This window comes from Calonectris borealis, chromosome 22 (assembly GCF_964195595.1).
Source record: "Calonectris borealis chromosome 22, bCalBor7.hap1.2, whole genome shotgun sequence".
In the NCBI taxonomy this organism is placed as follows: Eukaryota; Metazoa; Chordata; class Aves; order Procellariiformes; family Procellariidae; genus Calonectris; species Calonectris borealis.
Window position 1 is genome coordinate 10,464,503 of NC_134333.1, and position 24,101 is coordinate 10,488,603.

General features: G+C 59.5%; 4 protein-coding genes across 14 annotated transcripts in view; all 4 read left to right on the plus strand.

Annotated features, from left to right (window-relative positions):
- Nucleotides 1-9,359, plus strand: part of ATP6V0A1 (ATPase H+ transporting V0 subunit a1) — a 30,621-nt gene extending 21,262 nt beyond the window's left edge. For 5 of the 9 annotated variants that reach the window (XM_075171699.1, XM_075171691.1, XM_075171696.1 and 2 more), the window contains 3 exons: nt 961-1,078; nt 1,547-1,718; nt 7,639-9,359. In XM_075171699.1, coding sequence (XP_075027800.1) covers nt 961-1,078; nt 1,547-1,718; nt 7,639-7,732 — 384 coding nt within the window. In that variant the 3' untranslated portion in view covers nt 7,733-9,359. Of the gene's footprint in view, nt 1-711; nt 876-960; nt 1,079-1,546; nt 1,719-7,638 lie in introns of those variants that run through there. The other 4 variants (XM_075171694.1, XM_075171695.1, XR_012676929.1 and 1 more) reach the window with 3 other exon arrangements.
- A 2,410-nt stretch (nt 9,360-11,769) lies between these two features.
- NAGLU (N-acetyl-alpha-glucosaminidase) lies at nt 11,770-15,795 on the plus strand. Its single transcript, XM_075171700.1, has 6 exons — nt 11,770-12,203; nt 12,382-12,529; nt 12,609-12,755; nt 12,955-13,040; nt 13,299-13,555; nt 13,780-15,795. The coding sequence occupies exons 1-6, from the start codon at nt 11,770-11,772 to the stop codon at nt 14,994-14,996; spliced, it is 2,289 nt and encodes a 762-aa protein (XP_075027801.1). The 3' UTR covers nt 14,997-15,795.
- A 115-nt stretch (nt 15,796-15,910) lies between these two features.
- Nucleotides 15,911-18,112, plus strand: HSD17B1 (hydroxysteroid 17-beta dehydrogenase 1). Its single transcript, XM_075171701.1, has 5 exons — nt 15,911-16,634; nt 16,927-17,106; nt 17,206-17,299; nt 17,432-17,615; nt 17,734-18,112. Exons 1-5 carry the CDS (start codon nt 15,911-15,913, stop codon nt 17,917-17,919), a joined length of 1,368 nt encoding a protein of 455 aa, XP_075027802.1. The 3' UTR covers nt 17,920-18,112.
- A 306-nt stretch (nt 18,113-18,418) lies between these two features.
- On the plus strand, nt 18,419-23,634 carry COASY (Coenzyme A synthase). Of its 3 annotated transcripts, XM_075171703.1 has the most exons (9): nt 18,419-19,037; nt 19,485-19,699; nt 20,195-20,326; nt 20,611-20,800; nt 21,261-21,325; nt 21,892-21,976; nt 22,626-22,723; nt 22,815-22,961; nt 23,283-23,634. In XM_075171703.1, the coding sequence occupies exons 1-9, from the start codon at nt 18,419-18,421 to the stop codon at nt 23,337-23,339; spliced, it is 1,608 nt and encodes a 535-aa protein (XP_075027804.1). In that variant the 3' UTR covers nt 23,340-23,634. The 3 variants fall into 3 exon arrangements, with proteins under 3 accessions (XP_075027804.1, XP_075027806.1, XP_075027805.1); XM_075171705.1 differs by lacking the exons at nt 22,815-22,961; nt 23,283-23,634 and having other exon boundaries at nt 22,519-22,724; XM_075171704.1 differs by lacking the exons at nt 22,626-22,723; nt 22,815-22,961; nt 23,283-23,634 and adding an exon at nt 22,512-22,613.
- Nucleotides 23,635-24,101: the final 467 nt, after the last annotated feature.

Genomic DNA, 24,101 nt, shown 5'->3' on the forward strand with positions numbered 1-24,101 from the left:
CTCTCTCCAGCAGTTGCACATGGCTGTAAATTGTCATTGTTTAAATATTTATCACATTCCACTTACTGCACACTGACTTGCTGTGTGTCTTGGGAGGTGGGGCAGGCTTTATTAAAGAACTTTGCAGTTTACATTCTGTGGAGAAAGAATTAGGCTTTTGACAGCTAATTTAACTTAATTGTTTGAAATATTTATTGCCCTGGATATGCTAGGGGAGAAATAAGAATATAAATAGCTTTCTGTGCATGCTTAGAGCATGAGTCATTTGATATATTTGAAACATAGTGTTCACTTAAATATGAGCAGTTTCTGAAGCATGGATTAAATCCAAAATGTAGGGAATGCTTTCCCAAACTGCAAAATAAGAAACTGTCCTACATGGCAGACTTCCTTATAAGTTATTTTATTATTTCAAAAAATTACCAAGACACAGAGACTTTGCCAATGAATGGTACATAGATGTGACTTTTTCAGGATTGCTTTGTGCATTATTTTTGCTTTCAAAAAGGGCAAGTTCGCATCTTGCAAAATGTTCTTGTTGATCCTGTAGCAAAGGTACATACGCAGTATCAACTTGGAATACTGTCTCCTTTTTCATAGAGGTGCATAGAATTTACCAGTGAATTAATATGAATACCATGGTGTTGCTGAGCAGTCTTTTCCTGGCAAAGTCCATGGCTGAATTTGAAATATCTTACTTTCATATAATAGAATGTGAAAACAATAATATTCAAGCTGCAGCAGTGAACTGTCATTCTACAAAACCTAGCAAGACAAGAGAATTCATTTTTCATTTATAAAACTGACATGCTAAACCAGGAGAAGACAGTATCAGTGTCTAACTTCAAACACGATGTCCTTGGTAATAGCACCAGGTAGTGTGCTCATTTTCCCCGATCAGCCAACCCTTGCTGCCTGGGAGGCTCGCAGCTCTCTTCATTTTCTGCGTTCTCTTTGCAGTTTGACTTTGGCGATACTGTGGTGTACCAGGCTATCCACACCATTGAATATTGCCTGGGGTGCATTTCAAACACTGCATCCTACTTGAGGCTCTGGGCTCTCAGCTTAGCCCATGCACGTGAGTATTCCTTACGGAATGGAGGTTTCATCCGTGTGTCTGATCACCCTGGGCAGGCGGTAGGCGAAAGGGAGGAATGCAAATAGCCTCCCCGGAGCTCAACTGTGAAGCACTGCTGGAGAAGGACAGAGCTGTGTATGCGTTAGCTGGGACTAATTAAGTCTAAGCACCAGTGTCTACTTGCATAGCGCTCTGCTAAAAGCTGTCTGGATCTAGAAGGGAGGGATGGAGTTGAAAGCACTGAATAAAGCAAGAGCTGCCGAGCAAGGACTCTGCCCTGCACTGTGCGACAGTTGGAGGCAATGTCCTGACGTACTTGGCTGCAAAAGCTGTTGTCCCTCTTAAGTTTCCCACCTCATTGTAGGAGGTTGCTTGACTTTAGTTTTTGCTTTATAAGTAAACTGTAACAACCTTCCATTCTTGCTGAATGTTCTGAAATGAGCCCTCTTCTCCCCTTTCTCCTGGCAGAGCTCTCAGAGGTGCTCTGGACCATGGTGATCCACATTGGCCTCAGCGTGAGGAGTCTGGGTGGAGGCTTTGGCCTCTTCTTCATATTTGCTGCTTTTGCCACCCTGACAGTAGCAATCCTCCTGGTCATGGAGGGGCTGTCTGCTTTTCTCCATGCTCTTCGCTTGCACTGGTGAGTTACTGGAACATGCAGAAACTTCCAAGCTCTTCATAGCAAGAAAATTGATGCCACCTGGACTATGCAGAACTGCCATCTTCTAGAAAATTGTATCGACCCTTACACAGGAAAGCTAAGGCTATAAAATCGGGGTAGTGGATAATAGTGAGCCAAGATCCGTGATGTTCAGAAGTGCTGGAGTGCCTAAACATCTAAATGTCCTACAGCAGATGTGCACTGACAGCAGAAAGTCTTTAAAAGGGTTAGAGATTTTGGTCTTGTTTCTAGGGATCTACCGCTCTCCTGATAGTATGCATAAACGTTGCTTAGAAATTGTGGAGAGTAAAATAAGTTAGACTAAAGCTTTGTGAACAGTGGGATGGGAGGGCTGTGCTAGATAGATGAGCATGCTTGTGGCTTTCAGTAGGACTTTTTTGGTTTATCCTTTGGTCTGCTGCCTGGTTCTAATGTTTGTTTTCCTTAGTGTGCAATAGCTGCTGAATGCAGTTTCCTTCATGTGGTCTTGCTTGTCTTCGTAAGACCTTGCCTTGAACAGGGGCAGCTTTGCCTGTCTGCCCTTCGGGGTTCTGTGGAATAGGAGCTATTTCTTGCTGGTCTTTCTTATTGGCTGATGCTTTTGTAGCCCCTTTCCTGTGATTCTTAAGCTCCTGTGTATGCAGACAGCCAGAAGGTACTACTCACTAGAGTGCTCATCGCTTTCTTTGCACCCAAGTATGGAAAGTGTTCAAGAGCCTTCTCTAATCTGTATTTAAGAGCGCTCATTGTTCCACTTCAGATTCTCTGGTTAGTGCACTGGTGGGATCAAAGAAGCAACATGGGAATGGGTTTGGCTCGCCTAGGGTTCTCTTCAGCCTGAAGTGTAGGAGAGTATGTCTATACCTCTCCGCTGGACAGTTCTGGTTGCTGCCATCTCTTAAGATAGTTTCTTTCCTGGTAGGTCAGGAGAAGAAAATGAAGTCCCATGAAGTTCACAAGGAATATTCTGTCTTGCTTAAATGGGAGGAAATGGGAGCACTTTTAAAAAGTAATTCTGTAAGTGAAAAAGGAAGCCAGTGCCTTTAAAAAAAAAAAAAAGAAAGAAAATCAGCCTTTTTGCACTTTTCCCCTACTTCTGGCGAAGGAAAACTTTGTCCTTTTGCCCTCTCTGTTGGCAGCCTGCGGGGTGCAGGCTGGAGTGTCTGCACCCGTCTCGGCGTGCCTGGGTCTCTGAAGCTCGAGTGAGTCGAGCTTCACCCAGGGATTCAGAGGTGTAGCCATCTTGTGCCGAGGGAGCCCGTGGGGGGGCCGCTGCTGAAAATGGCTGCTGGATGGTGCTTCTGTTTTTCCTGGCATCCAGCCTAGAAATCTTCATACCAGTCACTTGAGAACTTCTTGCTGACTGGCTGGTGTTTCCTCATCCTCATCCTGCTGTCACTGTACTACTCCATTGCATCAGTGTGAAAGAAGGAGCCCTGCAAACCCTGTCTGGTATTATTGCTAGCAGTCCAAGAAGAGCAGAGAGTAAGCAGTACTCTAACTCTATATGTGGTGTTTCTGATCTGCAGTTGCTTGTGAATTAGTACATTTTAAAAGTCTTGCTTCTCTGGACTGCAGTGCTGCGTGGTACATTTCTGAACAATAGCAGATGAACAGTTCTGAACGCCTTCTCTGTGTTTTCTTTTTTACCCAAAGGGATGGGCTAAGATAAGAAAGCATGTTTTTCTGGAGATACCTGTCTTGTGTTAATAACCACAAACTGCACTTATGGATACCACTCACAGAGCACCTGGAACAAGTGCAGTTCAGCCAAGAGGTGGTTTTTCACATTGCCAGGCTATCTCTAAAGGGTGATTAAAAAATTGTCTGGAAGTGTGTCAAGGGAAGATGCGTGTCACTGAAATGGCAAGCAAACAGAGAAACCCAGATGAGCAATAGCAGTAAGCGTATGCATCACTGGTGCCGGGCAGACCAGCGCAGGGCACTTGCTGGGGAGCTGCGGAACTGAAGCTCTTAATGCAGTCATATTTTCCCCAAACATATGTTTCAAAGTTGTAAAACTTTAATATACATTCTCTAAGAGAAAATCTGTTCAAGCTTAGGGCCTGAAAAGCAAGTTTAAGGCAATATTTCAGACTACCAGTAATCTGCTGAAATTATTTTGGGTTTCTTGGATTTTTCTTATCACAGTGAAGAGGAAGGCACCTGCAGTTGTTCAAAAGAACATACTGTTAACATTCCTTTTTGCTCCTGAACATTAAATCAGGATGTTTCCAGTGATAGGAGTTCCCTTTTTAGAAGGGGGGGAGGGGGTGTCACATACAGCTGTCCTGGAGGAGCAGATCGGATTTTCTGGCTGTGGGAGAAGAGTCACCTATCAGGAATTCTGAAGGTGTGGGTGGTTCAGCCTTCCTGGAAAGAAGGAGGAATTTAGCATGTGTCTTACTGGTGGAAAAAAAAGCACAGATTGTTCCATGTGCTCTGCCTATCAGTCCCAAATGAGGAAGATACATTTTGTGCTTTTTCAGAAAGTATGCATTCTTTCAGCAGGCTGGGTTTTTCTGGGGCATTCTGGGGTGGAGGAAGCACTCTGAGTGCTGCCAAGATTGCAGGCATGTGTATCGGAGGCCTGCTGGCGCTTGGTAGCTGTCTGAGCCATACCCTGCGTCGTGCTGTTGACTCCTTTTACTGTAACATCACTGGTCTGAAACATTTTACCTTTCTATTTGCTTTTCAGTAGTGTAGTTTGACATGAATGTTTAGATTAAAGTAGCTTACTTTTTTTAAGCTAGTCAGCTCTTCTAATGTGAGCAAACATAGACTTTGCCCAAAAGGAGAAGTTTGTAACTGGATTCAAAGTAAGGTCCCAACATCATAGGTTGATGCAGGAATTATGGTTTCAGTGGAGTTGTTTTCTTGTGTAAAGCAGTATTTTGGGCTCAGTTTTAGGCCTGATTTGGAATTGGAAGCTATTCTCCCTAGAATATGTCCCAAGACCAGGCCACAGCTAGAAAGAATGGATAGCAGTAGGCATAATACAAAGCAAATCATGTTAATTCAGAGCAGTGAAGAGTAGGGTTTGTATTGCTCTGTAGCAGAGAGGTTGGTGCTAAATGAGCATCGTGATATAGGGGGTTCAGTTCCAGAGTTCGGAGCAGTCAAACCACGTTGTTCAGACTTGACTCTGGTTACCCAAGTCTGTCTCTCAGACAGTCTCCCACCCCTCAGTCCATGTCCATCAGTGTGGAGAGCATGGATCCCGGCCACGCATGAGTTGGAGGTTTGGCAAACACAGAGGACTGGGTTCATCTGCTCTTGCTAAAGCTTTCAGTCTGCTCTCTCCCTCAGGTGCAGCATCAGCAGCATCCCTGGCAGGTGTGTGCACTTCATCATGGCCATACTTGAGACAGACATAAATGTGATTTTTCTTTATCATGGGTCGCTTGAGCTGTTTCCCACTGGTCCATAAACATCCCCAGAATGAGCTCAGCCCCTTGGAGGCAGTGAAACGGATCCAAAGCAGTGGTCTCAGCCGCACAGTGTTAGGGGCAGCTGAAGGCAAGGAGCTCATACGATGTCTGTTTTGTTCTGAATGGCAAAGTTGGAGAGTGCTGTGGGTCTGCGCAGGGACACCAAAATAGATTTCAAACACAACAAATGTGGTCAACCTCAAACAACCGTGTGAAATAAATAAAAAGCAGCAACTATGCAGCACTTCGTGGACAGCTGTTCTCAGCTGTAAACTGAGAATGGACAAGACAGACCCTCCTCTGCCTGGGCAGAGCTCCTGGCCCGCTGCCACCCAAGGGGGAGTGCTGCTTTCCGAGAGGCGTGGGCGTGCTGGAGTTGTATCCCACTCGCGATCCAGCGAGCAGCAGTGGGAGTGGTGAAGCCCAACTCCCCACCCGCTTGCCAGAATTTTATTTTTCTTTGTAAAGCTCGTGAGCCAGAGCTTGTGTTTAGTGCGACCATAAGAGCATGCTACTGCTCTAAAAGGCAATCTCCTGTAAGTGCAGGACAGAATGACCCACAGTGCGGCATAAGAAACTGCTGTCTTTTTTGGGCAAGAGTAACTACAACAATCTCTACACAAACAGCCCCACAAACAGCTTTCTGACTGTAAGGTGCGCTGCAGGCTACCCTCTTCGAGGTGTGCTCTGAATCACAGCTGACCCCAGGCATTGGCACACGCCTTTAAGAACACAAATACCAAGTAGGAATTTGCACTTGTACTAAATGAAAGTTAGGGTTCCTGTTCAACAACTGTCTCTGCAGTTGCTTCCCCCGGGACCGTGAGCTGCCTAGTTTTCCAGATAGTGTGGGTACTCTATGACTCTGTTGGAAAATCCACATAACTACAGTCCAACAAACACTTAAGCTAATTATTAATACCAAAAAGCTGAAGAGTGGGTTTTCTTTAATGCTGACTGCCAGAAGGCTTTCTAGTCTGTTTATTTATAGTGCAGTGCTAACTGCCTAGTAAATTCTTCTGCAGAACCTCATCACTGATGAGAGAGACGCAGTGCAATAGAGCTGGTACACATGACAGCCAGTGATCCTGGAAACAGCAGTGTCTCATACCAAAAAAGGACCTTGGATTCTAGGTATTCCTGTAGACAATTGCAGAAAAAACACACAGAACCTTTAAGCCATGATATTTGGTTAAATAAACTTTTTCACTAGTTCCCTAACCTTACAACAGCCTCTCCTTGAGTTTCAGGCATCCAGTTGTGGCCAGCTGTAAGTGAGTGTGTCCAAAAGGAGCTTTCAGATGTCAGGGCCAGCTGGAACAGTTAATCATCAGGGTTAAAATTTCATTTACAGTGGGTTCTGTGCGACTCAGATACCCAACCCTCTGCCTCTTATTTCCCTTTGCTTACAGAATAGTTACTTAGTCACAGGATACTTAGGAGATTATCAGGGTTCCTGAAAAACTGGAGCATGTTGGCAAAGAGCCCTTCCTCCCACGCGGAAAATCCTGCTCATCCTAGGGATTCCTCTGCAGGGAAGTCTGCGTATCTGCATGAACAGGCAGCAGAAGATAGGAGCAGAAAGCTGTTTTTCTGAAAGTTTCCCTCCTGAGCTCTGTTGGGAAATCAGTTTTTGCCAGCTGAAATGCCAGCAGCTTTGGAGTTTACCAATTTGGAAAAAATTAATTAAAGTCTGCCTTTTTGTGCTTCATAAAAATACTTCTCCTGAATTGTGTTAAATTGCTCTACAATTTGCTGTCACTTGATTCCTACAGGGACTTCGTTTTTTTAGTGGACCACGCAATGGAAAGTGTTTCTCATCAGGCTCATGAAACACTGTGCTTGTTTTTACTGTGAATCATGGGATTATTTTTTTCTTTCCCTATTTGGCTGTTGCTGACCATTGGATAGTTCTCTAGAATAATTCTTTTTTTAAACTAAGTTTATTAGGGGAAGCAGGCAAACAAGGCTAAGTTAATGTTCAGCTGGAGACAACAGGCACATCTCTAGCTGAGCAGAAGTAGTCATGTGGGGATAAACCAAATATGTTTAAGTAAATAAACAGAAGTAGCTGATGGAGGAAGTCTGAGCACAGCATCACGCGATTGAGGTTTGTTCTAACTAAAATGTGCACTTTAGTAATGAGATCTTACAGGAAATGCTGTGTGCTCCTAGGTGCTTCTCAGTGATGCTGCATTTAGGGAGTTCATCTTATTTTTGTTGCCCTTTTATTGCCCGTGGGTGTGCAATCAAAGTACCTGGACAATTCTCCTCTGCTCCACTCCAGAAATGTCAAACAAAAATGTGGAGTTTGTGCCATAGATACGCTGCATTGTAATACCACTTTTTCTCTTTAAAGCTTTATTTTTTTGTAGTTAATAATCATACTTTTAATGGAGTTCTTGCTAATTGCTAACTCGTATCTGAGAGCTGCCTTTTTAATGAACACACACTCTTCCCTCTTGCAGGATTGAGTTCCAGAACAAGTTCTACACTGGCACTGGATTCAAGTTTCTCCCTTTCTCCTTTGATACCATCCGTGAGGGGAGGTTTGACGATTAAAGATCCCTCCGCTCAAGCAGTGTTAAACGTCATGTGTTTATGGCTAGCCCTCTCCCGTATGTCTGAGTTGCATGTAATCCTCCCATAGTGAAAATAACTTATTGCAGCACCCTCAAGCGTTACCATGGCGTTTCAAAGCCAAGAGCTTTGACATTCTCGGGTAATGAGTGACACTGGATCAAAGAAACTTTTCGTTCCTTAAGTTTACCACTGAAGATACTAAGTGCATGAAGTGTCTGAGTTTGGTGTGTAATAGTGTACTTCTCATGTTGTGAATTCCCTGGCAGGCCTATCGGGGCAGTGTGAGAGAAACGCAGCTATGGCTGAGTGGGCATACAAGCGCATGGAGAAAAGGCGTAACAACTTCAGCTTGCACAAAGCTTGCTGCTTGGGAAGAGTTTTTTTTTAAGAAAGTTTTACATGTGGATCCTATGTGTCTCTGCCTCTGATTAAACAAATTATGAGCAGTGCGCAGTTGACAATCCAGGGAGTGCTTCTCCTTACCTCCAGGGCTTCCACATGTGCCATGTTTTAATCTGACAAAAACAATGTCTCATCCCGTGCAGGGATTCAGCTCTTTGAACTCTGGCTGGGGCTTGAGGAGCCAATATGAAGGGGTAGGACTTGGCCTCAGCTAAGTGTATGGTGGCTCTCTGTTTACTCTAGTAATGGGGAAACACCTTGTCCTTGCAAGAAAGGCCATTCCTTTCCTCCATGGAGAAGAGATGCTCCTTTAACTGTGCACCTGCATGCTCATATCCCAGGCAAAGCCCTAAGTCCAGTAGCGAAGGCCCCTTCCACCTCTTGTTTCTGGAGGCAGTGGTGAGAACAGGGGGCTCAGGCACAGGGGGCTTGGCTGCCTTGCTGCGGTACAAACTGTCATCTCGGGTACTGACCACTGGCAGTGGAACTTCTTGGGTTTCTTGTTTAGAAACAGAGACCTGAGGCTGCAGTCCTAGACGCACATCCAGATAATGCCCGTGTAGACTTGGCATCAGTGGAGGCAGCTTTTGCAACAGTTGGAGGTACCAGTGGTATATGTTGTCATGTATGCCCCGGTCTAAGGAGCCCTTTAAGGGAGAACAGAGGCTGAGTCTTGCCAAAGTAGTCCCATGGCAGTGGAGTCTCGGTGGAATTTCCCCGTGGTAGCTGTTGCTTTTTCTCCTGTGCAAGATGTGAATAATTTCATGCCCTCCTCAACTCGATGTAGCTGTAGGAGCAGGGGGTGTGTGTGTTAGTGCTGTGTGTAACTATTGTGTTTAATTGTCACAGTGGATCTGAAGTATTTGTGTATGAACAGATTAGAACAATAACGAGAATCATTGTAACTTGGAATTGAAGAGGCAATGCCACGCAGTGCAGGGCTGTTTAAAATTACGTGAGAAAGGTGTGTGTGCACTGCACGCTGCAACGAGTGCATGCACAGGGATCTGTGTGGTGCACGTGGGCAGCTTCTGGGTAATCACTGTGTTTACAGGTAGACCTGGCTGTATGTTTACAATGGTATTTGCAGAATGAAAGATGAAATCAAAATTTGTTTGCAGGTGGAGCAGTGACACCAGTCCTGCTGCCCAGGTGAAATGTATTGCTGACAGTCACTGTATAAATTAAACTAATTGCACAACAAGCAGTGCGGCCTCTTTTCTGCTTCCCCCGTGCTCTCCAAAAGGTGCTCCCGGGCAGCCCCTCTTCCTGGTCAGACACTGGGCAGAACCCTGAAAGCCGCCTGGGGGGAGCTGGGACCTTCAGCTTTCCTGCCTTGGGATCCTGTCACCTTGATGGCCGGTATCATGGGGTGGGCAGAACTGCTTTGTAAAATGAGACTGGCGTGACTGTGCCTCGGCTGAAATGTCTCTGTGCTTATCAAGCCCCAGCTGACATCCTGAGCGAAGGCTGGCTGGGGCTGAGCAGGGGCCGTTTTGTCCTGGAGCCTCCTGCCTGCCCAGATAAACCTGTTAACTGAGTGAAACGAGCAGTTATGCAGGAAGAAAAACTAAGGCTTGATTAAACCTGGGTGTTGTGGATGTCCTTTCACAGGGACTGGGGCAAACACACCCTGCCTGCTCGGGGCTGCTGCCCTGTTCCCGGCCCCCCCAAGCCGCAGGGCGACTCCCCGCAGGGACCCACTCCCCACCCGGGAGGGACGTGTTTACTCAGGCCTTTCCTGCAGGGCCTGGAGCTGTCTGCGGGGGGTTTTCCACATGTGCGGGAAGAGCGGAAGGGAGGTTTCTGTGGGGGTTTGGCGATTGTGTTTTTGAGGTTGTTGCAGGCCAGTGTGTTTCCCGTCTCCTAATGTCTCTGGGAGGGTGAGGAGCCGGTGTGTGCTGCTCCTGCAGCTGGAGGATGCCTGCCCCTCGTCCTCCCGCACCCCTCGGATGAGGAGACAATCCCCTGCTGCTGCTGGTGCCAGCTGTGTCTAGGGCATGCTCTCCCCTCTAACCCATTCCCCTGCTCTCTTGCACCACTCCCGTGTGCAATCACAATATTTCTGCCTGTTTCCATGGCTCTGCTTGGCCGCTTTCACAGCTCTGGGGCCACTCGGGCAGCCCTTGCTGCTGGCTGGCAGGGCAGGAGCCCCCAGCCCCCTCTGCGGACTGTGCCGGGGAGGTGGGGGGAGCCTTGGCCCTGCTGTGGAGCAGCCCTGAGCTCGTCCTTCCCTTCTGCAGCAAAGGAGGTGGCATGGCTGTCCTTTGCAGCCAGGCTCTGTCCTGGGAAGTGCCCATGAAGCACTCCCGGTGAAGAGAGAGACCCTGCACAACCTGGGCAAGCCCCTGTCCCTGTTCACTGGAGGAGTTCACGTTTGTGCCCCCCAGCAGCTCCGTGCAGAGGCCCGGCCGCGCTGCGGGACCTCTCCCAGCTGCCATTGTTCACCGTTTCCCTAGCTGGGGCCCTGCTGGCGCCCGCTCTGCCCGCCCTGGCGCTGCCCCGTGCCCCGGCCGCAGCAGGCAGCGCGGCCTGCCCTGCCCGGTCCGCATCTGCCTTCGCTGCTGGAGGGCGAGCGCAGGGCCTGTCTGCCGGGGCAGCGCCTGCTGCGCCCGCGCTGGAGCCCGGGGGTGTAAAACAGCTGCTGGGTGCGACGGCCGCGGGCGTGCAGTGGGGTGGGGGTGCAGCCTCCCCTCGGGGTTCCTCCCCGACTCCCCGGGGGTCCGCGCGCACCCGCCTCCTCCGGCAGCAAGGGCCGGGCCCCTCGAGGCGCGGAGCGCCCCCCTGCCTGCGCCCCGAGGCTCGGGGGCAGCCGGAGCGGGGGCTCGGGCCGGGTCCCGGGCTGCTCCGGACGCTGCTGGGGGCAGCCGGGCCCCTCTCCCGCCCCGGGGCACCGGCTGCGGCCGGCGGGGACCCGCTGCCCGGTCTCGCGGCGCCCCCTTCAGGCCGGAGCGGCCCCGGCCCGGGGGCTGCAGGGGGCGGCAGGGCTGAGGCGGCCCCGGTGGGCGCAGCCCCGGGAGCGGCCCCGCGGCGCCGGAGCGGGTCTCGGTCGATCCCGGGAGCCCGGAGCCGGGCAGCGCCGCTCCCCCGGGCTGGCGGATGCTCCAGGACCGTCGCGGCCCGGTTCGCCCCGCGGGTGCGGAGCCGTCCCGGATGGAAAACGTGATAGGAAAACAGCCCGGAGCCACCGGTGCCAGCCCCGGCCGGGCAGCCCCGGCGGCTCCCGCTCCCGGCGGCGCGTCCCGCTGCCCCAGGCAGGAGCTGCAGGCCCGCCAGCCCCTGCCTGGGCTCCCCGAGCGGCGGGGAAGGGACCGCGGTGGTCCCGAGGCACAGGCAGCGCCGGCCTCCACCTCCAGCCCCCGCCCGCCCAGGCTGCCAGGACCGGCCCCGCCCGCTGCGTCCCCCCCGCTCCGCTCCGGGTGTCGGGCGGGGCGAGGGGCCAGGACCCGCCCGCGGAACCGGCACCGCCCGCCCCGCGCCGCTCCCGGTTCCGGCTCGGCACCGCCCACCGCCCCGCCCGGCACCGCCCTCTGTCCATTGGCGGCCGGCGGCCCCGCCCTGCAGCCGGCGGCGCGGATTGGCGGAGCGCGGCGGCGCTGGGGCAGGGAGCGGCGATGGCGGCGCGGCCGGGGCCGGGGCCGGGGCCGGGGCCGGGGCTCCGGCTGATGCTGCTGCTGCTGCTGCTGCTGCTGGCGGCGGCGGCGGCGGCGGCGGCGGCGCCGCGGGCGGGCGCGGGGGACGCGCGGCAGGAGGCCGCGGTGCGGGCGCTGGCGCGGCGCCTGCTGGGCCCGCGGGCCGCGGCCGTGGCGCTGTCGGTGGAAGCGGCGCTGGCAGCGGGCGGGCCCGACACCTACCGGCTGCGCTCGCCGCCCGGCGCCGCCGTGGCCGTGGCCGTGACGGGCTCCAGCGGCGTGGCGGCGGCCGCCGGCCTGTACCGCTACCTGCGCGACTTCTGCGGCTGCCACCTCTCCTGGTCCGGGGCGCAGCTCCGCCTGCCCGACCCGCTGCCGCGGCTGCGGGCCGAGATCCGCGCCTCCGCCCCCGGCAGGTAACGGGGCCGCGGGGTCCCGCGGGGGCAGACTGGGCACCGGGCGCGGGGCCGGACGCTGCTCACGCCTCGTTAGCCCGGGACAAGGCGCCCTTACGTAACGGGAACGGGGACGGGAACGGGGACGGGGACAGGAATGGGGGGACCCAGCCCGCAGCCTCCTGCCCGCTCCCCCCAGGTACCGCTACTACCAGAACGTCTGCACCCAGAGCTACTCCTACGCCTGGTGGGACTGGGCACGCTGGGAGCGGGAGATTGACTGGATGGCCCTCAGCGGCATCAACCTGGCGCCGGCCTTCGCGGGGCAGGAGGCGGTCTGGCAGCGGGTTGAGTATTGGGGCCCGCGGGACCGGGCAGGGCAGCAGGGCGGACGCGGGGCCGCTGAGCCTCCGCCGCCCCGCACAGGTCTACCGCTCCCTGGGGCTGAACCAGTCGGAGATCGATGCATACTTCACGGGGCCGGCGTTCCTGGCCTGGAACCGGATGGGGAACCTCCACGGCTGGGCAGGGCCGCTGCCGCCGGCCTGGCACCTCAAACAGCTTTACCTGCAGGTACTGGGGGCACCGGGGCTGCCCGCCCAGCCGGGGCAGACCCATGTGACCCCCTGCCCTGGTCCTCCAGGCCAAGACCGTGCTCATGGAGGCTTGGGGGCCACCGCTCCTTTCCCCGGGCCCCAGCGGCACCCGGGGGCCCCACATGGGGTGGTGGGGGCTCCTCTCCCCCTGCTCCCTCCCTCCTTCTCTCTCCCAGTACCAGATCGTGGAGAGGATGCGCTCGCTGGGGATGATCACGGTTCTGCCGGCCTTCGCGGGCCACGTGCCCCAAGGGGTTCTTCGGTAGGTGCAGCCCCGCGTGCTCACAGACCCCACAGGGCAGATCAGCCCTGGCTGCAGCTCCCTCCCCAGTGTCTCAGCCCTGGGCCCTTCCTGGGGTCCCACCTCCAGCCAGCATTGGCTGCACGGGGTGCTCCTGGGGCCAACGCAGCTCCCGGCCCTCCTGTGCCCATGCCGGCTCCCCCGGGAGGACACCCTGTCCCTGCAGGGGTGCAGTGGTCCTGCCCTGATCCTGATCACCGTCTCTGCCCTCCGGCGCAGGGTCTTCCCACGCGTGAATGCCACTCGCCTTGGGGGCTGGAGCCACTTCGACTGCACCTACTCGTGTACCTACCTGCTGGACCCGGAGGACCCCATGTTCCAGGTGATTGGGACCCTCTTCCTGAAGGAGCTGATCAAGGAGTTCGGCACAGACCACATCTATAGCGCTGACACCTTCAACGAGATGACCCCCCTCTCCTCTGACCCTGCCTATCTCTCGAGGGTCAGCAACGCCGTTTTCAGGTCGATGACGGGAGGTGGGTCAGCGCGCAGTGCCGGCCCGGCCGTGGGGCTCGGGGCAGGGAGAGCCAGGGGCCAAGGAGCGGGGTGGGAGGGAAGTGGTTGTTGGTGCCAGACCCTCTGAGAGGGGCAGTTGGTGGCCGTGGGGCCTCGCAGGACACACACTGTGCCAGGAGCGTGGCGGCTGCGCCGGTGGGGCTTGCCCAGAGGGGAGCCTCACCCCATGCACGTCTGTCCCCAGCTGACCCGGAGGCGCTGTGGCTGATGCAGGGCTGGCTCTTCCAGCACCAGCCGGACTTCTGGCAGCCAGCGCAGGTGCGGGCCCTGCTGCATGGTGTGCCCCTTGGTAGGATGATTGTCCTTGACCTCTTTGCCGAGTCCAAGCCTGTCTACCAGTGGACAGAGTCCTTCTACGGGCAGCCCTTCATCTGGTGCATGCTGCACAACTTTGGGGGCAATCATGGCCTCTTCGGCACCGTGGAGGCCATCAACCACGGCCCCTTCGCGGCTCGCTGCTTCCCCAATTCCACCATGGTGGGCACCGGGCTGGTGCCCGAGGGCATCGAGCAGAACGACATGGTGTACGAGCTGATGAACGAGCTGGGCTGGCGCCAGGAGCCCCTCGACCTCCCCAGCTGGGTGACCCGCTACGCTGAGCGCCGCTACGGCACCCCAAATGCCGCGGCGGCCAGCGCCTGGCGGCTGCTCCTCCGCAGTGTTTACAACTGCACCGGGGTCTGCGTCAACCACAACCGCAGCCCACTGGTGCGCCGGCCTTCCCTGCACATGGACACGGAGCTGTGGTACAACGCCAGCGACGTGTACGAGGCCTGGCGCCTGCTGCTGAGTGCCAGCGCGGAGCTGGGCTCCAGCCCCACCTTCCGCTACGACCTGGTGGATGTCACGCGGCAGGCGGCTCAGCAGCTGGTGAGCGACTACTACCTGAGCATCCGCCGGGCCTTCCAGAGCCACGCGCTGCCGGAGCTGCTGACGGCCGGCGGCGTGCTGGTCTACGACCTGCTGCCGGAGCTGGACAGCCTCCTCTCCAGCCACAGCCTCTTTCTGCTGGGCCACTGGCTGGAGAGCGCCCGTGCCGTGGCCACCAGTGACCGAGAGGCCGAGCAGTACGAGCTGAATGCCCGGAACCAGGTGACGCTCTGGGGGCCCAGCGGGAACATCCTGGACTACGCCAACAAGCAGCTGGGGGGGCTGGTGCTGGACTACTATGGCGTGCGCTGGAGCCTCTTCGTCTCTGCCCTGGTGGAGAGCCTCAACTCGGGCAGCCCCTTCCACCAGGACCAGTTCAACCAGGCTGTCTTCCAGGTGGAGAGGGGCTTCATCTACAACAAGAAGCGCTACCCAGCTGTGCCAGCTGGAGACACGCTGGAGATCTCGAGGAAGCTGTTCCTCAAATACTACCCCAGCGCCCTGCAGCACAGCCGGGCTGGGCCAGCGTGACTTTGGGCCGTGCCTCCACCATGCCAGAGACCCTGCGCCCTCCCGCCTCCAGGCTCCCGCAGCTCCTGGCCTGATGCTGTGTCCTGGCGATGCTGGAATGAAAGCGCAGAGCCCCAGTGGCCCCCAGCCAGCCGGGACCCACCGTTTCCCCCGCATGGGCAGAACACACTTTGAGGGGGGCTGGCAGCTAGATGCGGGACAGGCTCTGCCCCAGGGACCCATCCTGCGCTGTGCTCAGCCCTGCTGGCCCCGCCTGGCTGCCCTGAGCCTGTCCCCGGGAAGGCTGGGCTGCCCCAGGCGTGAGCCCAGAGGCGAGGGCCCAGGGGAAGGGCTCTGCTGCTCCAGCACTTCCAGCTGGAAGCTCAGCGGGAGCTGGGACTGTGTAGAGGGACAGAGGGACAGGGCGCACGTCTCTGCTGCAGGGCCCTGGCTGGCTGGTGGGGGTGGTGATGGCAGAGAAGCAGCCAGGGAGTGGCGGGGGATGGGGGCCGAGCAGCCCCTGCCCCGAGGAGAAGCGGGGAACCAGCCTCATCCCTGGTGTGGACCTGGGCCTCCCTGCGATCGGGCGGCTGCCTGCCCTGTGGACCCCAGTGCCTGCGGGGCCCCTGCTGCTGCACGGCCCCGGCCACGCTTGGTGCCTTTTGTATCGAAAGAGGCTTTGCAGAGTTTTCTGCGGTGACGCTGGGCAGCGCTCCCTGGGTTTTTTGGGCCTTTCCCCCCAAGCTGGGCTCAGGCAGAGCCCGACCATGGTGCTGCCAGCCTGCGGAGCAATTAAAGGCCTGGCCGCTGAGCGCTCTTTTCTCCCGTGTGTGTTCATCTCCTCTCCCCAGTGCAGGACTTGTGTGAAACGGGGGGCAGGTGAGCGGTGCTTGGCCCCCGAGCCTGCATAGCAAGAAAAACGCGCTGCCAAATGCATGCCGGCAGCTGGGGTGCCTGGCACGGCACGGTGTGGTTGGGGCTGGCCCCGGCTGGTGCCAACCCCCAGGGCTGCGGCTCGCCTTGTGCCCCAGAGCCTCCTCCCACGGGGGGGTCCTGGCTCCGCAGGGTCTTTATCGCAGCAGCTGCGTGAGCATCAAGGCGCAGGGAGCCCCGAGCGCAGAAAGGGAGGTGGGTGGAGGGGCCTTGAGATAAGCTGGCAGACACAACACGGCATGGGGTGGGGGGACCCCCCTCCCAGCCCTTTTAAACGGTGTGGCCCCCTCGGCCGGCACTGCCTGTCCATGGAGAAAACCACAGTGCTGATCACGGGCTGCTCCTCGGGCATAGGCCTGGGGCTGGCCGTGCGCCTGGCGGCCGATGCCACTCGCAGGTTCAAAGGTAAAAGGGGCGACGCTGCGCAGGGGGGGCCGGCACCCCCGGGGGTCTCCCAGGCCAGACCAGGCAGCACCTTGCCAAGGACAGCCGGTGCCCAGGGTTGGGCTGGGGCCGGCGCTGGCTGGGAAGCTCGGCTGCCTGCGGCCATGCTCTCTCCTCCAGTGTATGCCACCATGCGTGACCTGGCCAAGGGCGAGCGGCTGCTGGAGCGCCTGGGGGGCTGCTACCCTGACACACTGGAGGTCCTGCAGCTCGACGTAACCGACCCGCGCTCACTGGCGGCCGCCATGCGGCAAGTGCAGGGGCAGCGGCTGGACGTGCTGGGTATGGCTCTCCCCAGTGCTCTTCACTGTCCCCGGGGTGGCTGAGGGGACCTCTCTGGGGTTGCCAACCATCCTCGGGGCACTGGGAGCAGATGCCAAATCACGGGAGGTGCCGGCAGTCCCGGGGCTGGGATGGGATGTGTTCAGTGGGGCAGGGGTGCAGGAGCTGGGTTTGGGGGTGCCAAGGGTTGCTGGCCCATCAAGAGGGAAGGACCCCCACATTCCTGTCTTCTGGTACGACGGTGCTGGGGTGTGGGCAGGGGGTGCGGTGCCCAGCTCACTGTGCCTGGCAGTCTGCAACGCGGGGGTGGGACTGATGGGCCCCCTGGAGACCTGCTCCGACCAAGCCATGAAGACCGTCTTCGACGTGAACCTCTTCGGAGCCATCCGCACCATCCAGGCGTTCCTACCTGCCATGAAGCGCCGCAGGGCCGGGCGGATCATCATCTCCAGCAGCATCGGGGGGCTGCAAGGTAGGACCTGGCCCCGCTGCAGCGGGACCCCTGGTACCCAGTGGCATGGGGAGCCGCGAGGAAGGGACCTGCGGTGCTCAGGATGTGGCTCTGCCCCAGGGCTGCCCTTCAACTCTGTGTACTGCGCCAGCAAGTTTGCAGTGGAGGGGCTGTGTGAGAGCCTGGCCATCGTCCTGCAGCCCTTCAACATCCAGTGAGTCCTGGCAGCGCTGTGGGGGGCTGCGCTCCTGTTCCCCAGGCAGCGGGATGGAGGGATGCTGGGTAAGGGGGTACCATGGTGGCTCATGCGCTCGGCTCAGAGCTGACGCCCTGCTCCCTCCCGCAGCCTGACGCTGGTGGAGTGCGGACCCGTCAACACCAGCTTCCTGGCCAACCTGCAGCGCCCGGACCCCGAGGGCAGCGAGCTGCAGGGCCTGGACGCCGAGACGCGGGGCCTCTACCGCCAGTACCTGCAGCACTGCCAGAGCCTCTTCCGTGACATGGCCCAGGAGGTGGAGGAGGTCCTGCAGGTCAGTCCCTGCGGGGTGGGGGTGAAGGAGTCTGGGAGGGGTCCGTGCCCGGGCGTGGCCGTGGGGCCCTGGCCCTGTGGCTCTGCTGGGGACAGGTCTGACTGCTCTGCGGTGCCAGGTGTTCCTGGAGGCCATCGGCACCCCCTGCCCGCCCCTGCGCTGCGTCACGACCCAGCTCTTCGCCCCGCTCTCGCGCCTGAGGCTGACCAGCCCCGACGGCTCCGCGTACGTCCGGGCCATGCACGACTTCGTGTTCGGCCGCGGCGAGGCCGGCGGGGACCAGCCCTCAGCAGGGCCGCCGTGACGCCGGGGGAGCCACGCTGCGGTGCGGACCCCCGGCCCTGCGGTGTCTGTCCCGGCCCGGGGGGCTCGGTACCCCCGTGTCGCCAATAAAGCCCTTTGCAGCCGCAAGGCTCCCGGCTCCGTCCCTCTCGCCGCAGCCCCTCGCCGAGCAGGCCTGCCCAGGGGCTGGCGGGGGTTCAGCCCGGCCCCCGGGGCTTCCGCTGCCCCCGCTCCGGGGTCCCGCAGGGGGTCCCCGGGATCCGGCCGCGCCCCGCGGGACTGGCGGGGACCGCGATGGGGCCGTGGCCGGGGCCTCCCGGGGCCGCGGACGGGGGGCCGGGTCTGTCCGTCCCCTCCCTCCGCGGGCGGGGCCCGATCCCGACGCCCGCCTGCACCGGAGCGCCCCACGACCTCCCTTCCCCGCCGCCGGCCACCGCCTCCGGGCACCGGCCGGGCTCCCCCGCGAGGCGGTCCCGGGCGCGGCGCGTTCCGGGGCGGCGGCGGCGGCTTCCGGCGGGGCCATGCCGCCTTTCGGCTCGGGGCTGCTGGTGCTGACGGCGCCACTGGGCGCGCTGCCCCGGCGGGCGGCGGCGGCGCTGGCGGCGGCGGCGGGGGTGGTGGCGGGGCCGCTGTACGTGCACCTGCAGCCGGGGCTCTGCCTGGCCGCCCCCGCGCCGCGCCCCGCCGCGCCGCCCGCCTGCCCCGCGCTGCTCCGCGCCCTGGCCGCGCTCTACGCGGCGGCGGCGGCGCAGCGGGGCCTGGACCTGCGCGTCCTGCTGGGCCCCGGTCCCCGCCTGGCGCGGCCGCCCCGCGTCCTGCTGGCCTCGGCCGCCGAGGCGCCGGGGCCGCCGGGGCCGGTGCAGCTCGGCCTGCAGCACCTGGCCGCCGCCGCCTACGGCTGCCCCCCGTGCCTGCCCGCCCTGCTGCTGGGCGGCCCCGAGGACAGCGAGGGGGGCCCCGAGACGGGCCCCGAGGAGGACCCCGAGGACCCCGATGCGGCACTTCCCGACTTCTCCGACGTGGCAGTCGGCGGCACCTTCGACCGCCTCCACGGCGCCCACCGCCTCCTGCTCAGCGCCTGCTGCCTCTTGTCCCAGCAGCGGCTCCTGGCCGGGGTGGCCGACGGCGACCTGCTCCGCCGTGAGTCCCGGGGCGGCCGGCACCGTGCTGGGCCGGGGGGAGCCGGGGCCGGCCGGCCCCGCTGCCGGTATGGGGCCGAGGGGTCAGCCCGCTGCTGACCGGGACAGGGTGGGGAGAGGGGCCAGTGCCGCGGCCCACGGTCTGGGGGCCCCGTGGTTCATGGGGTCCCGGCAGCCATGCATCCAAAGCGCCCGGGCGGTGCTGTCCGGGCAGGGTCATGGTGGGGACCCGGTGTCCCGTCTGCAACAGTGAGCGAGGCATGCAGACGTGGAGCGGAGGGTGCAGTGGAGGCGAGGGGAGCCGGAGGAGGCAGCCTCCCAAAGACACAGACGGGTTTTGTCTCCATCTCCCGGTCTTGCTTTTCTGTTGTCCTCTGCTGCCGCTCCGGGAGCTGCGCGTTGTTAAACGGATGCTCTCTTACTTCTCCACCCTCCTGGCACCTGGCAGACAAAGTCCTGGCGGAGCTGATCGAGCCGTACGAGCTGCGAGTGGCGAAGTTGCGTGAGTTCCTGGAGGACGTGAAGCCCTCGCTGCGTTATGACATTGTGCCTCTGGTCGACCCCTACGGCCCCTCAGTCACGGACCCCGACCTGCAGTGCTTGGTGGTCAGCGAGGAGACCCGCAGGGGAGGAGAGGCTGTGAACAAGAGGAGACTTGAAAACGTAATGCCTGCGCAGGAGCCTGGTGGGCTGCCCCTTCCTGCCCTCTCGCCCCTGCCTGCTGCTGGCTGTGGGCAAATCGGGTCTTGGTGAGCAGCTGTGGCTGTTCGGTGCCCCAGCGTGCCGCGGCCCAGGCTTTAGGGCAGGATGCCAGCGCACGCGTCTGCCAGCACCCCGCAGATGGGTGCTTTGCACCGAGCTGCCCCCGGTCGTGTGTGCCCCAGCCTCTGCACGCAGCACGACCCCGGGCAGCGCTGCAGCTGCGCGCGAGCGGAGGGCTGGGGTCAGACGGGCAGCGCTGTGGGCTCCCTTCCCCTCTTGGCTGCTGGGAATGTGCCCCTTGCGGAGATGGAGCTGCCCCGTGGGGATGCTGGGGGCGGCCATGGCCTCGGTTGTGCTGCTTCGTTCAGACCTTGACCTCCTGCTGAGCCCCCTTCCCTCTGCTGCGTCCCCATGGCTGACAGGGCTGATGGCCCCTGGGGCTCTCTTTCTCGGCAGGGGCTCCCCGAGCTGGCTCTCTATGAGATCCTGTTGATGAAGGACCCCGACCACAGTCAGAATGAGGAGGAGAAGATCAGCTCCTCCAGCCTCCGGCAGAGGCTGCTGGGGACGCTGCTGCGGCCCGCGCGGGTGAGGGAGGGAGCTTGGAGAGCTGGGGGCTGCGATGGGAACAGTATGCCCGGGAGGAGGGGTGGCAGCTTCGGGAGCTGAAGAGCCAGCTTGTCCCGCTGCTGCAGGGGAAGAAGTTTCGGAGGACTGCCTGCCTGCTGCCTGTACTGGCCCCCGGCAGGAGCAGGCCCCTGCTCTGCAGGGCCAGGACCTTTCACGCCTGTCTCCAGGCTGGGTGGTCAGGATCCTTCTCCAGCTGAGCTCACGTTGGTGTCTGCTGGCAATGGCTTTCCTTCTTCCCTTAGCAAGACCCTGCCTTGCCTTCGCGCCCATACGTGATCGGCCTCACTGGAGGAACCGGGAGTGGGAAAACCTCCATCGCCAAACTCCTGGGGCACCTGGGAGCGTTCCTCATCGACGCTGACAAGCTGGGCCACGCCGTCTATGTCCCTGGTGGCCCTGCCTACGAGCAGGTGGTGGCGGCCTTTGGGGCAGGTAGAGCCACCGAAGGCTGCGGGGAACACTGGGAGGAGGAAGAGGAGGGAGGGGTGTGCCGTCGTCCTAGTGTCCCCGGGAGCCGTCCTGGCCTGCGCTCCCCTCCCTCCCCGTGGGTTTTGGGCTCCACACCACCCAGGTGGGGCTCTGTAGCTGATTCAGTGATGGTTGGGCCTGAGCAGGGCAAACCACTGCTTTCCCCAAGTCTTGCACATCCCGTGTTAGAGCTACTGTAAACTGGCTGGTGGGGAAGGCTAAACCGGGCTGCGGTTTGTCTAGAAAAAGCTCTTTCCTGTCCTTTTCTGCAGTAAGGTGAAGAGCTGCCAGGTCAGGTTCTACAGCTCCTTTCTGGGTCCCTTTGAGAGCCCCATGCTGAAATCTTTTCACTCTGACCCAGGCTTGCAGCAGGGAAGTGAGTTGGATTCATTCCTCCCAAGCTTGTTCTGCTTCTGTCTTGCAGAAATCTTGAATGAAAATGGGACAATTAACAGGAAAGTCCTTGGGGCCAAAGTGTTTGGAAACCAGGTAAGAGCAGCACAGAGACTGTCAATATTTAATCTCGTGAGTGGGGAGCTCTCCATCTGTGCCGAGGCTTTTTATTTTTCAGCCCTTTGAGCTGGTGACACTGACTGTACTTCCTGGCAGTGATGTACGGACAGGGCAGGACATAGAGATCCTGTCTCTGTAGCCGAGTCAGCAGCGGCTGGACACGCTCCTCTCGCCCCAGCAGCTGCTGCCACCTCCCTGTCCCCATCCCTGTCTCCTCTGTCCCACGCTTGTCTTTCACCCAGCGTGGAGCAACAGCCCTGATACACACGGAGCTGGCGCTCTCTGACCCTTCTGTGGTTTGGGCTTGTACCCAGTGGGGCTCCGTGACGTGGCAGCCGAGCCTGACCCTCTGCACCTGGATTTGTTGCAAGCTTTCCTTCCTTGTGCTTAGCGAGCAGGCGATGGGCCGGGTCCATCCCCCCATGCTTTAGCAGGTTCTTTCTGGGTGCCCTCTGTGACTGCTGCTGCCACCAGCGATCCCCTTGTTGGCTGCCCAGGGGTTCTGAGGGCAAATAGCTGAATCCCGTCATGTTCCTTTCTAGGAGCAGCTGAAGAATCTCACGGACATTGTGTGGCCTGAGATGGCCCGGATGGTCAAGGAGCAGATCAGGGAGGCAGATGCTCAAGGTAACTGGGGCGGCTCCCATCACAGCACAAAGGTGGGAGTTGGGTGCAGGGTCTTGTGCAGCACACCATGATGCAGAGCCCCGGGGAATCTGCTGCTTTTGGCAGCACTGTGAGTATTTTCTGTGCTCAGACCCCCCTCTTCTCTGCGGGGCAGCTTGCTGGGGATTTTCACTAACACATCTCTGAGCAAACCCCTCCACTCAGCTGGGCTGGCAGCCTGGACAGGCTTACCTCAAGCTTCCTACTCTGAAGGAGGGTGGAGGCTGCTTTCTCTTTCCCATGTGACTTCACCTTCATTTTTGGTGTAGTGCTCTAGCAGTGAGTGTGGTGTGTGTTCCTTCTGGGAGCAGAATTTTTCCAGCTCTTGGGAGAAGCTGTTGGTAGCTCGATAGGCATTTGGCTGAAGGCATTGGCTTGCCGTGCCCGGGAGACCTGCCATTCAAGGTGTGCCCTTTAAGCAAACACAGCCTCTGCCTGCTGCTCTCTTTTCCACGCAAAGTTCTTTGGCTCAGCAGTAAAGCGTCTGTGCTGCCAGTTTGCAGGAAGGCGTTGACTCTACGAGCGTAAGTGGACTGGCTAGGTTGGACCCTGAGGAGCAGTCGCGCTGCCTTGCGATTGCCAGGTAATGAGGAATGGCGTCGTTCCATAGGAAAGGCCGTGTGCGTGCTGGACGCTGCCGTGCTGCTGGAGGCTGGCTGGCAAGACATGGTCCATGAGGTGTGGACGGCCATCATCCCAGAGGAGGAGGTGGGTGATGCCCCTTGGCCCATCGCTTGCTGCTGGGGCTGGTTGTCAGCTTCCCCTCCGAGTGCCTGCATGTCCCCTCTGGTCCTGCCAGGCTGTGAAGCGCATCATGGCGAGGGATGGGCTGAGCGAGGAGGCTGCTCGCAGCCGGCTGCAGAGCCAGATGACCAACAGCCAAAGGGTGGAGCAGTCGCAGGTGGTGCTGTGCACACTCTGGGAGCCGGACGTCACCCGCAAGCAGGTGAGCCCCGGGCTGGCTGCAGCACTGGGGTCTGTCTCAGGTGGCGAAGGGGGAGGTGGGCGACTGTGACGGGGACTGGAGGACGCAGTACTGTGCCCAGGTCATGCATGGTGTGCCTGGGCATGCCGCTTACCATCAAGGCTGCCTCTGGGCGCAGCCACGAGGGATGAATTCGGGGATGTAAATGCAGCAGGGAAGGGACAGGAAGCATGGGACCCTTGTGTGATGCTACTGCCCCTGCCCATGCCGTCGTGCCTCTCGCCTTGTCCCCGGCTTGGCCACGGGGCTCTGAGGTGCCGCCCCATGCGGGTTCTCTGGCAGGTGGAGAAGGCCTGGGACCTCCTGCAGCAGCGCCTGAGCCAGAAGCGCAGCCCGTGAGGGGGTCACGCTCCTCTTGACCGTCACGCGCTGACTGTGGATCCCACACCGGCGGGAGGGGAGGCAGGGGTCCATGTCCTGGCATCACACGCCGTCAGTGAGCTGGCCATGCTGGGGAGGAGCGCAGCGTGGGGGTTGAACCCACCCGCCACATCCAGCCCCGCAGAGGGGCCGGGGGTGTCCTGCTGTGCCCTGGCGAGAGGGGGGACACTGCAGCGGCTCCTCGGGCCAAAGGGCTGAGCCTGCGCCGGTGCCTGGACCTCCCTGACTGACAGTAAAGAGGCTTCTCCCTCTGTGCGTGCCCGTGTGCTGGTCCTGCCCCCTGTACCCCCCGCCCTCGCAGGGGGCTGAACCCCACCCAGCCGCTGGCTCTGGTGCCCCCGTCCCTGCCCGGCTCCCGCTGTGGGGCATCGCCCCCGGCTCTGGGGGACGCGGGCGCCCGGGCCCGGGGCCGTGCCCCTCTTGCCTGCCCCTCCCCGACCGCCGCCGGCAGCGCAGCCCCCGAGACGCTCGGTGCCGCCGGGCGTCCCCAGGGCCGGGGCCCCGCACGGTGCCGCCGGGTCCGCCCCGTGGGCGGGGGCGGGGGGCGGAGCGGAGCAGCCGGCCCCGCCCCCGGCCCGCTCCCCGTGATGTCACCGGGAGCACGAGACCGTCCCGCCCCGGTACCGGCGGCTGCTGACGGAGGCGGCCGCTGTGGCTGCTCGGCGTACGGTGCCCCAGCAATAAACACCGGTGTGGGCACGGCCTGCTCCGGCTTCCCTC

Excerpts from the sequence above, each read along its gene's own strand:
- HSD17B1 (XM_075171701.1), top strand. The coding sequence starts at position 15,911 with ATGCCGGCAGCTGGGGTGCCTGGCACGGCACGGTGTGGTTGGGGCTGG. Across the intron at positions 16,635-16,926 it reads GCAGCGGCTGGACGTGCTGG|TCTGCAACGCGGGGGTGGGA; the intron begins GTATGGCTCTCC and ends TGTGCCTGGCAG. Across the intron at positions 17,300-17,431 it reads CTGCAGCCCTTCAACATCCA|CCTGACGCTGGTGGAGTGCG; the intron begins GTGAGTCCTGGC and ends TCCCTCCCGCAG.
- COASY (XM_075171703.1), top strand. The coding sequence starts at position 18,419 with ATGCCGCCTTTCGGCTCGGGGCTGCTGGTGCTGACGGCGCCACTGGGC. Across the intron at positions 20,327-20,610 it reads CGCTGCTGCGGCCCGCGCGG|CAAGACCCTGCCTTGCCTTC; the intron begins GTGAGGGAGGGA and ends TTCTTCCCTTAG. Across the intron at positions 22,724-22,814 it reads CCATCATCCCAGAGGAGGAG|GCTGTGAAGCGCATCATGGC; the intron begins GTGGGTGATGCC and ends TGGTCCTGCCAG.
- NAGLU (XM_075171700.1), top strand. The coding sequence starts at position 11,770 with ATGGCGGCGCGGCCGGGGCCGGGGCCGGGGCCGGGGCCGGGGCTCCGG. Across the intron at positions 12,756-12,954 it reads TCAAACAGCTTTACCTGCAG|TACCAGATCGTGGAGAGGAT; the intron begins GTACTGGGGGCA and ends TCTCTCTCCCAG. Across the intron at positions 13,041-13,298 it reads GTGCCCCAAGGGGTTCTTCG|GGTCTTCCCACGCGTGAATG; the intron begins GTAGGTGCAGCC and ends CCTCCGGCGCAG.